General features: G+C 37.7%; 1 protein-coding gene across 1 annotated transcript in view; it reads right to left on the bottom strand.

Moving 5' to 3' along the window:
* LOC119777148 overlaps positions 1-16033 on the bottom strand; it is a gene marked incomplete at its 3' end in the record, with an annotated part of 96251 nt that overhangs the window by 74439 nt on the left and 5779 nt on the right. Inside the window, exon 2 of the mRNA XM_038275941.1 lies at positions 15508-15539. Coding sequence (XP_038131869.1) covers positions 15508-15539 — 32 coding nt within the window. The remainder of the gene's footprint in view (positions 1-15507; positions 15540-16033) is intronic.

Below are 16033 nucleotides of genomic sequence, written 5' to 3'. Positions count from 1 at the left end.
CCTCTGATGCAAGACTCCAGAAACACGTTTGTTTCTTGTGCATGCTCCACCACCAGCAGTCAGTAAAACACCTCTGTGGATTAAGTCACTGAAGCAACGATGGTGATTAGTCAACCAGAATTGCTGCCTAGAGCCAACTACTGCAACTGATATGTATTATATATTCTGTGTTTTAGTTAAAAAGAACAAAAAAGCTTATGAAGAATTCAAGCTTTACAAAAAAGTGAGTACTTTATACATATCATGCAGATCAAAACTTTGCACCCATATAACTAAACATAATTTTACTTTTGAAACCATAAAAGCTAAGGTTGAAAATGATCGCAGTCAGCCCTCCATTGGTTTAATAATAGATGGGGGGTTTCAAAAGCCCTTTTTGATGCATTCCCCTTAAATCTGGATATGTACCTACATATTGATGATAGTTTAGTGTCTGAAATGATTACTGTGTCTGTAAACTATGAATGAACTTTTATCTTGATAGAAACAGCCTTTTTAATAGGCCTTAATGACAACACAGAAAAAAGACGTGATAATAATGCTCATCAATGTTTCTTTGATGTAAGGGAAGAACTAAATCAAACCTAAAAGAACATAAAAACAATTAATGATGACATGACTTTATTATTATTGTTAATAATAATAACAAGCTGCAATAGTTTTTTTTTCCATGTCTGAGCCAAATGAAGGATGTGGTCTTTGACTGCCTCTCCTGTCTGACTGCATATCAGTATTTCTTTTCCAAGTACTGCAAAAGCACCATTAGCATAAAGAGAGCTTTCTTTTAAGTTAAACTGGATATTATGAGAAAGCTATAAGCAGATGTACTTATAGAGTTTAAGAATTTTAGTGTTTGAGATTACAGATTATGTTAAATACAGTCTGAAATTCAGGAAGGCTTTTATATAACTCTTTATGGTTTCAGTTGGGTTTAGGTTTCCATGTTGCTTCTGGTAACAACATCTCTCCTGACTCCTGGCTCCCCACCAGATAAACAACCAGACAAATCTTTCAAATGAGAATACATGTTAAAGCTGATCAATGTTATCCCTACACACTGAAAAACGTGACTTTTTGGTGAAGAAAACACTTTTAGAGTATTTATCATAATTTCTACTTGTAAATACTAGTAATACTAGTAAAATACAATCTTTTTTTAATGTAATACATACCTTTTGGGGAAAGAGTAAGTTTTACTTAGGTTTCCTTAAACTGTTTAAATGTTTAATAACAATATGTACATAAACCTAAAAATACTACAAGAATTTTACTCTAAAAATTTAGCATTTTGAAATGCATGCGCAGCTTATGCGCCATGTAGCTCACAGCAGTACTGATTCTAGTCCGAGTCAAGGCTTTATAGGATCACACACAGCGCAAGAGGTAGTCCCGACGACAGTCGTTTTGGTAGGATGCATCAGTACTGCAAAAGCCTGCTCGCTGCTCATGGGACTGACTCATATATGCCCTGAACTTGGCTTACCCTCTCACTTTGTGCTTGCAATTTTAAGTCTTCCAAAAACTTTTCCTGGAGTACGATGGATTTAAACTGTCCCAAAAAATAAACACCTTCAAAAAGTCAGAAAAAGGTGTCAGTAATGATGCTGCTTATTTGTGCTTCATATCACTTAAAAGATATTTATAAGACACTGGTTAAATACATTTAAGCAGTGTTTTGTTTTTTGAGTTCCTCTCTTTCCCTCAGCTCTCTCTAGTTACTTCCAGTGTTGGGCACGTTACTTTGAAAAAAGTAATTATTTATATTTACTAGTTACTTCTCCCAAAAAGTAACAGAGTTACTAACTGAGTTACTCCACATTAAAAGTACCTAGTTACTAGTAAAAGTAACTATTGCGTTACTTTTGCGTTTCTCGTCCCCGTAACCATCGCTACCCGGCCCCCACCTTCTCGCCGTGTGTTTCAAAAGTCAGCTGAAATGACGGCAAAAACAAGTACCTGCAGTTTTGCATTTATTGCAACTCAACACATCCATCTATCTATCTATCTATCTATCTATCTATCTATCTATCTATCTATCTATCTATCTATCTATCTATCTATCTATCTATCTATCTATCTATCTATCTATCTATCTATCTATCTATCTATCTATCTATCTATCTATCTATCTATCTATCTATCTATCTATCTATCTATCTATCTATCTATCTATCTATCTATCTATCTATCTATCTATCTATCTATCTATCTATCTATCTATCTATCTATCTATCTATCCATCCATCCATCCATCCATCCATCCATCCATCCATCCATCCATCCATCCATCCATCCATCCATCCATCCATCCATCCATCCATCCATCTCGATTTCTCCCTTTCTCCATATAGTCTAACATTTGATCGTTCACGCTCTCCTTTGTTCCCCTGTGGCACGAGCACAGGGCGTTATGTGCCTTTAGCGACCATGCGCGTTTCCTGTTGATGCGCGGTGAATCGTGCCGCCTGCCTTGGGCGGAGATGCAGGGGAAACCCTATCTAATGGGGAAACGCAGTTCGACGTAACACCGGTATTTCCATGTGGAAAACGCAGTTCTGCTGCTGGAGTCCTCCTCCCTCTCCATCTCTCTGTTTGTGTGCTGTACGTTAACACCCATAACAGCCAATCTCATCCTCCCCTCTCTCATGACAAGGCGCACACGAGTCCTCTTCATGAAAAAAAGGTTCATCGTGCGACCTGAGTAACATGCAGTAACGCAGTGTCGACAATGGTAACTGCATTATAGTTACAGTCAAAGTAATTAGTTAGATTACCTACAAAAAAAAAGGTAACGGCTTCAGTAACGCCGTTACTTTCAATGCCGTTTCTCCCATCACTGGTTACTTCTCTACACCTGCTCCCTATCAGCTAATTAGTCCTCCCATTGTTTCTGTCTCCCATATATACACCTTCTGTTCAGTTACTCATTGCTGGATCATTCTTTTGGTGTATTGTAAATTGCTCAGAATTGTAAATTGCAGTGAGGCCTCTGACACCACCATCAGATCTAATCATCCCACCATCAAACAGACATGCTTACATTCTTCGGTGCTGTGAACATATAGAAATAACAGCTTCTATTGATCTAAAAAATTGTTTTTTTTTTTTAAATAAAAACTATCACATTTGTTATGTATGCCAAAAGACCTTTTAACCATGCATTTAAAGCCGTATAAAAAATTAACAAAAGCTTACATTTAACATTCAACACTTAAGAGTCCTAGACAATGATTTAAAAACTATAAATACATTCAAGGCCAAACAAGTACAAAATAATAAGCTTTTGTTGGTGTCTGGCAATGGTGAGCAAAACAAAATAATTGCTTAAAAACACCTACAACTGGTTAAATAAGTATTGAATGTGCCATCATTTTCCTTAGTAAATATATTCCTAGAGATGCTATTAACATGAAGTTTTCATCACATGCTGGTTACAATCCATGCAATCCACACATACAAAGAAATCAAACATTTGATGTCCAAAGTGAAATAATGTATAATAAAGTGAAATGGCACAGGAAAAAGAATTGAACACAATTAGTGAAATTTGTCCATCCATCCATCCATCCATCCATCCATCCATCCATCCATCCATCCATCCATCCATCCATCCATCCATCCATCCATCCATCCATCCATCCATCCATCCATCCATCCATCCATCCATCCATCCATCCATTTTCTGTCACGCCTATCCCAAGCGGGGTTGTGAGGGATGCTGGTACCTATCTCCAGCTGTCTATGGGCGAGAGGCGGGGTTCACCTTGGACAGGTCTCCAGTCCATCGTAGGGCAATACAGAGACAAACAGGACAAACAACCACTCATGCACACACTCATACCTAAGGCGAATTTGGAGAAGCCAAATAACCTAACAGTCATGTTTTTGGATAGTGGGAGGAAGCCGGACTGCCCAGGGAGAACATGCAAACTTCATGCAAAAGGACCCTGGGCCTGGAATTGAACCTGGAACATTGCTCAGGTGTGATTTTGGCCCATCCTTCCACAAAAACAGTGTTCAAATCCTGAAGCTTTTCTATGAAATCTGCCATTTAGTTCTTTCAATATTTTTCTATTGGATTCAAGTTACGGTAGTTGATTGGCTGGGCCATTCTTGCAGCTTTATTTTCTTTCTCTGAAACCAATTGAGGGTTTCCTTGGCTGAGTGTTTGGGGTCATTGTCTTGCTGAAATGTCCACCCATTTTTCATCTTCATTATCCTGTCAAATGGCAGCAGATGTTTGCCACTACCATGTGTTAAAACACAGCCCCACGCCATGATGTTCCCTTATCCAAACTTCACTGTTGGTATGGTGTTTTTGGGGTGATGTGCTGTGCCATTTGACCTCCAAACATCATGTTTATCATGGCAACCAAAGAGTTAAATTTTGGTCTCATCTAACTAGACTATATTCTCCCAGTATTTCACAGGCTTGTCTAAATGTTGAGCTTCAACATGCTTTTTCTTCAGCAATGGAGTCTTGCATGATGAGCATCCATACAGGCCATGGAGACTGAGTGCTTTGCATATTGTTTTCTTTGAAACGATTTTACCTGCTAATTTGAGGCAATATTTGAAGCTCTCCACAAGTGGTCTTTGGTTCTTGGATAACTCTGCTGATAATTATTTTCACTCCTCTGTCAGAAATCTTGCAAGGATCACCTATGGCCCAAACAGTGCTCACTGGAACATTCAGAAGTTTAGAAATCCTTCTGTACATTTTACCCATCTTAATATGTTTCTTGTTTGATACCAGAGAAACCTTTATATAGACCATCATTTGGAACCGAACCAACTGATATGAATTTCACTGACAAGGGAGAGGATTGCTTTCTAATTACTGAGAGATTTTGGCTCGTGTCCTGTCTTTTCCATCCCTTTTTGCACCCTCCTTTCTTCACAAGCTCAATACTTTTTCCCTGTGCCATTTCACTTTATTACACATAACTTAATTTATGTGTAATCTATGGTTTGATTTCTTTGTATGCATGGACTGCATGCATTGTTACCAACATCTGATGAAAAAAGGAAATATATTTACTGAGAAAAATGGTGGAGTGTTCCATACTTATTTTACCTGCTGTATTCTATATATAAAAAAAAAAAATACTAAGTAAGTAATTTAAGCACAAACAGCTGGAGATTAACTAATGATAATGGTTTAAGTTCTCCTGCTGTGTGTCCAGCATACAAATACATGTACCCTGAGAACATAGAAAAAAGCAACAGACTTTTCTTTTCTTTAAAGATTATTCCAAGCTTATTTCGTGGTATTTTGTAATAGGTCATATCCTACCAGGAAAGCACAGCTGAAGTCACAGTGGACTGATTGCTGCAGCAGGCATCTTGACCACATCAGTCTTAGTATGGGTATTTGTGTCTAGTTAAAGAATTGTGAAGGTTTTTGCTGAAAGGAATAAATTTACTTATCTCTGATTGGTCTATTTTAGTTCTAAATATTTTTCAAATCCAAAGTCAAAGTCTGACATTTAACTTTACAATAACATATATTTTGTGGGAGCTTATGGTGTCAGTGGTAAAATTCATCGAGCAACATGATTTTACCAAAAAGGGTATTAGATCAGTGTGAATCTTCTATGTTATTCCTCCTACATTGTTCTTGCTACATGCAAATGGCGATCGGCTGAAAATCATTTGTTTCTGACTTAAATCTGAATAAACATTCTAAAAAGCACGTTTTTGGTTCCAGATTTAGAACAGATGTCTAAAGGCTGCAAGACATAAGCAATGCATTTTCCTATGCAGCCATAGCTTAAAGTGAAAGGCTGGGATTTAATTTGGTTTCATTAGTCTTTTGACTTATAACATTATTGAATGAGAGATTCCAAAACACTGACTGAGAATGAAGCGTTTTTTTCTATAGTAACAGAGATAAAAAGTATCTTAACAAGTTTATTGAAGAATGTCACTTCCTTTTTGCCTATTGTCAAAGTTAGTATGGACATTAAGGACTAATTTCTGGAAATGTAGCATGTTGTGGTTTTATAACATTAGGAGCAAAGGGGCTAAATATAATTTACATACACATTATACATTTTAGAAGAATAACAAAATTCTATTGAAAACCTTATATAATTTTTCTTCCACTTTTCTTTCATATTTCTTTTTTTTGTTTATCTGTCACAAAAACCTCCATAAATATCCACAGATATCTCTGGTGTAACTGGGACAAAATAAGAAAAAGTTCAGTCAATAGCAATACTTTTGCTTTTCACTGTCTTTGATTAAACTTCTGCACAAAATTGTTACTTACATCTATATCTTATACATTTTTCTAAAAAAAAATCCATATGTGAATTTGCCTGCAGACTTTTAGAGCATAATAACTTATCTATTTATTCATCCGATGAAGCATAGATCTAAAGACAAGACAAAACGGAGTGAGATAAAAAGAAAAATTATACGGCCCACAGCAAAACAGCAGCTTCTTGTGAAACCGAGCATGCACTACAACAACTAAAAGAGAAATCTTTTAGTTGTTGATTTGCTGCAAGAAACTGTATTACAGCTCCACAGCTGCATAATGCTGCAGGCAAAGAGCAGCAATGTGCTCTTCACCCTTTTCATAACCTTTATAAACTACTGTCAGAAAGAAGAGACAGATGTTGGAGCGGCGATGGGACAAATTAAACAGCTCATACTGTATGTTTGTACTTTAAATTCAATGTGCAAGAAAAATCTGGTTCTTTTCTTAAATTATTTGAAAGGGAAATTCAAGAAGAGCGGACCTCTCTGAGGTTGCCAAGACAACACGTTTCTAGTATACTGTGAGCTTCCTTCAAGCAAAATGAAAGAAAAGGGGTAAAAAGATACATAGGAACTTTATAAAGCTCTTACTGCAGTTATCGTGGTATTTCAATGTAAAAAAAATTAAAAAACGTTTAAAGGGTTCTCAGTTTCTCAGTAAAAAACATATATTTACTTTGAAAAAAGATTTCAAACTAGGTTACCATAACACCAGCCAGATAAAGCCATGTTAAGACAGCACTTAAGAATGTATGATTCTTAAAACCTCGTATTGTTATTGTTCTAAACCCATCTGAAACTTCCTTCGTGTCCTTGGCCCATAATCAGGAGAGACCTGCCTGAGATCTTGGTTTGCCCTGCAGCACCACAACATCTATTTACAGAGGTAGTGTTATTTAATCAGCTAAAATACCATCAAAACGTTCAACAAGTATTTATCTGTGTTTCATGCAAAAATTACACTGCATTCTTTTAGGTGTCTCACTCATATAGCTTTGATTACAAATGACAAACTTTGACACATTTCAGTGGGATTTCATGCAATAAGCTAAAACAACACCGAAGTGAAGGGAAAAGGGAAAGAAATATTTTAGGAATGCTCCATAATAGCATGCACTAGCCCCGACCTAACTGAAAAGATTAATTTAAATGAACAACTGTTTTCTTCTTTCTAACATAAAGATATGATACTACTCTGTAACTTTAAGCCACTAGGGGTGCTAGACCTGTGACTTCCAGGTTTATCATTCCTGAGGTACTGTAGCCTGATCAGCCAGATAGAGCTAGGCTGCAGACATGGCGTATCAGTTGTGGAAAACATGTTCAGCGTGTACATTTGATGTAAAGCACGCCACTGCAGCTGTGAGGTCAAACTAAGCATTTTATTTAATACAAAGATCTTTGCAGAGGTCACCACAAAACCAAGTGGCACACCAGCCCAACAATGTAATCTGACTCACAGTCTCTGAATTCACAATTTAAAAGCCTGAAGCTCCTTCTTAGATATTATCCAGATCCCTCTGTTGTCTCTTTCCAGGATGATAGTGAAGGAGGATTAATCCTTGTAAATACACCCTAAATTTGAACCGTCCTCCGTGCTGTAAAACAGTCAGCCATAAAACGCCCCAGCTAGAGGAGCCTGGAACTAAAGCCTCCTAAAGGGTCAAACAACACTGAAGAGGTGGTGGTGAGGAGACCTACATCATATTTCATATTTCCTTAAAGACATACAATCATTCAATACCCAAGTAGTGCTAATATGTCTAAAGGAGGTTAAATTAATTTGAATAAGAGTAAATAAGTTTAAATCCAACAGAGTCCTTATTTGAACTTGATCTTACAGGTAGGACTAGGGCTGGGCTAAGGCTACATTCACACTGCAGGTCTTGATGTTTAATTCCGAATCGCCATCTGACTCAAGTTTAAACACAGTGTAGACATCCCACAGCAGCCCTCTGTTGTGAGGGAACAGAACATCAACTCCCTCACCAAGAAAGGCCAGCAAAAGTAATTCAACCTGCCAAGGACAATGATGGTGCACTTCTACTCCTCCATCATTGAGTCCATCCTCACCTCCTCCATCGCCTTCTGTTACACTGGTGCCTCCACCAAAGAAAAGGGCAGACTGTTCCATGTCATCCGGTCTGCAGAGAAGGGGATTGGCTGCAGTCTTCCATCCCTCTAGGATCTGTATGCCTCCAGGACTCTGAGCGCATGGAAGATTGTGGCTGATCCCTCGCTCCCCAGCCACAAACTTTTTCAGTCGCTTCCCTCTTGCAGGAGGTGGTCCATCAGGACCTAAACGCACGCCACAAGAACAGTTTCTTCCCATCTGCTACCAGCCTTATCAACAAGGCCCAGAGACCCCTGTGACACTTATACTGCCTCTCTCCGTCCACCGTTCAGGATCTAGAAGCTACACCAATGTAGCATCTCCAGACCTCCTGCGTTACATTAACACACAGTCTACTGTGTATATAGTATGTGGCTATATACTACATATTTAATATACTATATTGTGTGTTTTATATTGTATACAGCTATAGATTCTGTATATAGATCAAATTTGTCTGCACCATCAACACTAGTGGTGCGCCAATGCCATTTTTTGGCCCTGATACCCGATATCTGGCTGTGCAGTATTGGCCGATACCGATACTATCTGTTTGAAATTGATGTGTGTGTGTGTATATGAAGAACTGCATACTACTGATGTGAAATAATTGCCATCATGGCAGGAAGCACCTGGAATGGGTGACAATAGTTGAATAAACTTTTGGCTCTCAAAATGGTATCAGTCCCCTATTTGTTGGTACTCGCCGATACTGATAACACAATTTTAGTGCTGGATCGGGGCCCTTCCCGATACTGGTATTGGTATCGGTGCAACATTAATCAACACCAAGTGAAATTCCTTGTAAGAGCAAACCTACAATAAATCTGATTCTGATTCTGGGGTTTACAGAAGTAATACAAAATACTGGCATTTTCTGTGCTCATATGATAACACAGAGAACATATATATACTAATGTGAAAGTGGGATGAAACGCAACATGAGACATGAGACTATAGATGCTTTAAAATGTAGCACATTTTGTTTCCTGCTTATTCTGAAGATAATAAAGAGCATCATTAAAACATCCCTCTGTTGCAGCTGCAATCTTAGCTGTATATGCATTATACGTAATTCTAGTGCAAGCATAAACTCCCATCTCTACGATGTGATCGGTTTAGTCAGTTGTAACCTGGAGAGTCTGAGCCTCACAAGACTAACAGGCTGTGTGTTCAATATACATGGCTTAAGTCAGTGTGGCTAACCAGGGTACCTCTGAGGGTCACTGGTGACACTGCAAATTTAAACAGTCTTCCTGGGTGTTTTAGAATCTGAGAGCAGACCAGTAAGAACCAGCAGATTGAGAAGTCATGGAGTGCCTCGTACTGACAAGGCCACATTCACCCTTTTGGATTAAATCCTACATCAGAGAATGAAACATTTATCTGGTCTGATACGTTTTATATCACTTTGGTTTTTAGCCTAAAAACTGTTTTTGCTTACTTAGCTCCAGTGTGTAAGGGAAGCTTGGACTGCCTTAAAGTGGTGCTCTGGGTCACATGACTCATTCTGCGACAGAACGGACTATCTAAAGTTACATAGATGAGTTTTTAAGCAGAAAAATAATTTAACACACCTCAATTTAAGCTACTTGGTCAGACTTTAAGTGTTGCATTAATCAGATAAATGAACATACTTTGATCTAAATCCATTCCATTCTCTGGCTGCATGTTTAAAAGCCCACAATAAGGTCAAGATTTACCCCTGTCTGCTGTGTTTTGCATGAAATCTTTTCCATAAAAAATGTCCTATTTATTCCATTACTGGTTCATTTTTAAAGTTGAGAGTCTTTTAAATTTCCTGGATATCTGGGCTGTTAATAAATAGTTGTTATTAAATTGTTGATTTTACATGGAAAAATTGAACATTGTATTTATTATGAGAAATTTCCTGGTCTCATCTGACCAGACTCTTGATTCCTGTGTCCCCCACCTGATTTGGGACATACAGTGTTTTAAGCAGGAGATCTTAACAGAAGAGTTGTTTGATATTGATCACACTCTGTTTTTTCTACAGGTACCACTGTGCACTACTTTAGGTCGCTCCCTCACAGGAAATCCTTATGAACATAATTTAAATCTGTAGTTGTCAATGGAAAAAATGATACAGGTATAATTTGTTTAAATGCTATAAAGGCTGCTCAATTTTAAGCATTACATAGAATACTGATAGCTGTTATATAGGGTGAATGTCCTTTTTAAATTTATTAATTCTGATTACTTCAAATGTTAAAGAACGTCCGAATACAAAGTAATGAACCAGGAAGCAGCAAGTGTCTTGCTGATAAGCGATCAGGGCAGCATTCACAAATGAACATTTAAAATCCTTGCTAAAATCTTAATTTTTGTTATCTCCGAAATCAGGAAGATTTTTTTTTTTTTTAATACCCTTAAATTTTTCAAATACGAACTATAGAAATCTTTTCGGTAGCCATGGATTACTGTTGATTTTGATTTCATAAAGACATGTAAACTCCTCTCAGAAATGTCAATGAATAAATAACTGAGACCTTCTCTGTTTCAGCTACCAAACTATAGACTTTGCGTGAGCCCAGACTGGAAATTTAGACACCACTAAAATAATTAACCAGGTCTTGTGATTGTGTGCATGCACAGTGCAGTAGGGCGCTTCACTGTAATGACAACATTTGGTGTTCAGCTTTTACTACATGTAGGAGCTTGCTTTTTAAGAAACAATCTTTTTCTGCGTTTAATGTATATTTAAAGCCAAATTTTCACTGTGAATGCATCAACAACAGCTAAAAAGACTAGCTTTAGACCTAGCTATCTAACAAAAGAAGATTAGGTCTGGAACTAAAAATCTTTCAGTTCAGATAAAAAATATCTAACCGTATCCACAAAAAAAGGTGGTAAAATCACTATAAGTAAACTTCCCCTGATTTTGGCAGATCTGGATATGTGTTGGTGGCAGACAGGTGTATCACCAACAGTCCATGGAGTGATGAGTTTGGTGAAGTGGCAAGTTTAAATCAAAGAATATGGACACGAGAGCACTTTCTCTCTCGCATGCGGCAAAAAAGAAGGGAAAAAAAGGAAACTCTCTGGGGTATTCTCCAAGGCACATCCTTCAAAAACCCCTCTCAGATGCTACAGTAGACCTCCCTCAGAAATAGTCCCTGCATAAATCTCTGATCTTCCTGTCTAAGAAATAATTAGGCAGGAGAATGAAAGAGCAAGGAGGTGGTAAACTGCTCCAGGCTAACCTGAAGGGAGACTTCACATAGCATCTGCTTGGTGGGCTACGTGCCATGCTTTGTGAAAGACTGGAGAGGAAGAAACGCAGCCACTATAAGCATGTTTCTCAAAGTGCGATTAAAGAGGAGGTAGATAGTGATGTTGTGAAGGGGTTGACAGATTTAATAAACTGGATCGGGGATAAAACTAATAGTTCTGAAATGACACGTAGAAATCTAATTAAAAGCGTTGGATTTTATAGGATTTAAATTGTCTCTGTAACAGGTTTATTTATTTTTTTTGTGCCTACAAAAAGTGTTATTACAAAACAGAAAATGTTTAATTGAGTTTTTGATATTGATCACCACATAATATAACTTGGTTGTAGACCTGAAGGAAGCACATACTTGAAATTCCATTTTTCAATCAATAAAAGCACTAAAAATGAATCAGTTGATATGTATTTAGCACCCTTATCTATGATAACACTTATAGAAAATCCAGTGCAAACAATTATATTCAAAACTCAACTAATTGTCTACCTGTTCTTAATTTAATCAAATTGGTCCTTCACTCCCCAAATGGGCTTCAATGGCATGTGGCAAGAAAGCAGCTTGCATCGAAAAAAAAGCCATCAAAAGTCATGTTGGCTGTTTTTAACAAGCGATATATGAGACACGGGATACATGTGGAAGAAGGTGCTCTGATCAGACCGAAATCAAAATGGAAGTTTTTAGACAATATGCATGTACAATTTAAGCAGCGGTAATCTAACCCTGCAGTTTGTCCTGGAACCATTAAGAATGTCCTGATCCGACATTGTAAATCAGTCTGTTATCAACCAGGAATAAATATCATCATATGAAGCCCTGCATCTGAACTCTTCAACATCAGCAAGATGATAGAAACAGCTTCTATTTAACATTTATTGAAACCACTGGTGAATGATAAATGGGTCAGCTGTTCTCATTCCTATTGTTGTTTCCTAATTCAGTAATAATCACTTGATCCTGGCTTTTTAAAAAATTCAATGCTACGTTCAAACAGTGCAAAATCTAAGCACACCTGAAGACACAGGTGCATAGGAAGAGGGTGTAACAAGAAATCTATCCACAGACTGTCTGAACCGAAATGTTACATCAATAAATCCTTGACTGAGGGCGATAAAGTGTGAAGGAACCTTTCTTTGAATCTTGGATACATTCCACATCCCAAAATAAATAAAAGCATACGATTAACACAGAAATTCCCGATCCTCCAGTTTTCCCCTGCTCTGCTCAGGTATGCTCACATACGCCTGATGGAGAAACTGTGTTGTTATTTTAACAAATTAATAACCATTCCACATTCATGGTGACTCGCCCGAGCGTCGCCCTCCATGGACGTACCCTCCGCCGTTCATCAAAATACAGAACAAATCTAATTGTCTGTTCTGTTCCGGTCTGCTTGGCTCAGCTTAGAAATCTCAGACTTCAAAGAACTTGGAGCAGAGCTTGATGCTATTACCGCGGATACAGTTGGCGCTGCTTTTCACAAAGCCGTTCTGAACCTGACCTGACACGGACAGGAGGATGTGGCATCTGATATTGTATCATATTGGCACCAGTGAATCCTCAATGCTGTATTGGTATCATATTGGAGATCAAAAAGGTATCAGAGACATCCATGAAACCATCATCTCCATAAAGGTGGTTCATGCCATGATGGATCATGCCATGTGGATTATTTAACTTAGTTGGGCTGAGTTGACGGAAAGTTGTATGGAGAAATATCCAGGACAATCCTGGAAGAAAAAGCTGTCAAAGAATGCAGAAGATTTTAGGTCAGAGTGGAGGTTCCCCATTCAGTGGGACTATTAATTGTAAACATACAGCGAGTGCTACACTGAAGTACTTTAACTTAGTTCTGTCCAACTCAAGTCACTAAAGGGGAATGTCTCTCATGTTCCAACTCCAACACAGCTGATCCTAATGGCTGAATGACCTCCTCAACATGTCCTCAAGCTTTGCAACCTGCAAACCTGCTGAGTTTGCAGTTTTTTGATTTGGCAAAATATAAAAAAAGGGTTAAGTCGATTATGGGTATTCCTCTTCTTTCATAAAAAAAAAAAAAAAAACTAGCCCAAATTTCCTAACTAAATGTCCTATTTGTGTGAAAACAACAACAACAACAAAACAAGGAAATATCACTTTTTTTTACTGAAGTTGCAGACCTCAGTTTCACCTTGACATGATTGATTTTATCCTAACCTGTCAGCATTTTCCAAGTTAAACCAAAACAAGTACAGTAATCAGAACCTGCAAACCATTTAATAAAGCAATTCTCTACATTCTAAAACAAAGACCAACAGCTGTCACTCTAGTCTATGCATGGAGCTTTGGAGCAGAAAATTGTTACAAGAGGGAAAATGTTTCACTTTGTGCAAATTTTTAATCATCTCCTTTAATCAGCATTGTTCTCATTTTGTCACATGCTTGTCAGATTTTTCCACATGAATACTCAGAGAGATGCAGGATTATCCTGATGTTTATGAGTCAACTCAAACTACACTTAAAAGAAAAAGCTTCCAATTCTGGTAATTACTCTGGTTTATCAAAGGACAAATTCTATATTTGTCCTTTGATAAACCAGAGTAATTACCAGAATGGTAGTGGATAATTTGTGTAGAGAACCTAACAAAATATTTCATTTTTTTTCTTTTTTCAGTTTAATTAGTATTTAAGTTTTAAAAGTGTTTAATTTCTCTCAGTTTTTTTCCCACCATAGTAAATAAGCATTTTCTGACAAAATTAATAAAAAACAAATACAGTAGAACAGGTGTTTGATTAAATAATCTCCATTGTATACAGCGTAATTCTTTTTCCATTAGAAGGTCCTGACAAAATTCAAAGCATAGAAACAATTAGAAAAACAATGCTCACTTTTTCTCCAAAGCAAACCACCCCAAATTATCCCAAAAAGCAAAATCAAGAGGTTAAGGTTGAATGGGAAACCAAATGACTTTACATGTTTGTGCAAGTCATGTTGACATGTTAGTTTTAAAGCCACCTAAAGGTTCTAGAATTGGAGTTTAAGAACTGCTCAGTAAATTACAAACAGCCCTTTTTCACCTAATTGTGGATTCTGCTCAGTTTCTGTCTGTGTTTGTTGTAATCTGGTGAAGAGTCGGACTTAATGAGAGCAACTTTTTTTCCTCATGACGCGCTTGTTCAGCTGTAATTGTCTCTCTGTGGTATCATCTTACCCGTGGAAATAAGAGCTAATCGAGGGCTATGAAAAACATTTGGCACCTCATTATTCGTGTACTAATAAAATCCTAATGACAGCAGATCATAAATAAATGAATAAATACATGGAGAATTGAAGTGAAACTAATTGTCCTGATCTGCTTGAGCTATTTTGCTGCAGTCTGTTAAAACCAGTTAAATTCAATTTACTCCAGCAGGAGGTTTCATATTCTCCAATCATCATAACACACTGTTTAAATCTCTGCAGGCACAATCCCTATTTGTCAGAGCACTCTGTGACAATGCAACACATGGACAGCTAAAGAATTGCACTCCAAACAGTCATAATGTATGACATAGCAACTACACTCAGTCATCTCAGAGCAGCTGATGAATCAGAGCATGCACCTCCTTGCCTCTCTTTGCCTTACCGTTTAGGAGCTTTTCGCCTCATTTTCAGCAGATAAGATCACAAGTCATGTGTCTGTGGTTCCCCCCTCAGAATATAAGGCATTTAGAAAAAGACTCCCTTAATTCTGACTGGAGACAGGCTAGTAGGAAGGAAGGGAGGGAGGGAGGTGAGGAGAAAATGAGAGAGGTAGAGCTGCGAATTGAATGGGAGAGGAGGAGTTCTGGGAGTGATGGGGAGAAGGAGGGAGAAAAGGAGGCGAGGTTTGGTGGAGGAAAAAAGTAAAAGTGTCTTACCTTGTGTCGTGCCGCATCTCTCCATCAGATTCCTGGTAGGAGGAGAAGAAAGCAGGGTGAAATGATTACATGCATTTATCAAGCAGATTTATCTGACACTGCTGCTGATCACCTCTTATCTGCTGTTTAAAGGGGCTCTCAGAGCGGCTATGCCTCAGCAAACAAATATATCTATTATTTTGTGTTATGTCAGTAGTGAGATCATTGTAGGGAAGAGGGAGGGGAACAGAGCAGAAGAGAGACATATTTACACTGCAAAAGGAAGTACTGTACTGCAGATGTGGAGAGAAAGTACCCAAAGGTGATGGTTTATTTACTTGTTGGAAACACAGTAGAGGAGCAGAACATATTTGTGAACAAAAAACAAAAACAAAGAAATTAAAAAGGGAAAGGATAAAGCATTGTAACTCTCTGTGGAATAACTTAGGTTAGAAACCAAATATAAACAACATCACCACAGCATAAATATGTGAAAATATGTTGTGCTGACTTTTAATTCTCTTTACATGGGGGCAAACAAATATTT

This window comes from Cyprinodon tularosa, unplaced genomic scaffold (genome assembly GCF_016077235.1).
Source record: "Cyprinodon tularosa strain WSP-4 unplaced genomic scaffold, ASM1607723v1 ctg981, whole genome shotgun sequence".
NCBI lineage: Eukaryota > Metazoa > Chordata > Actinopteri > Cyprinodontiformes > Cyprinodontidae > Cyprinodon > Cyprinodon tularosa.
The sequence above is the reverse complement of the archived record's forward strand: the minus strand, read 5'-3'. Positions and strand labels throughout refer to the sequence as shown.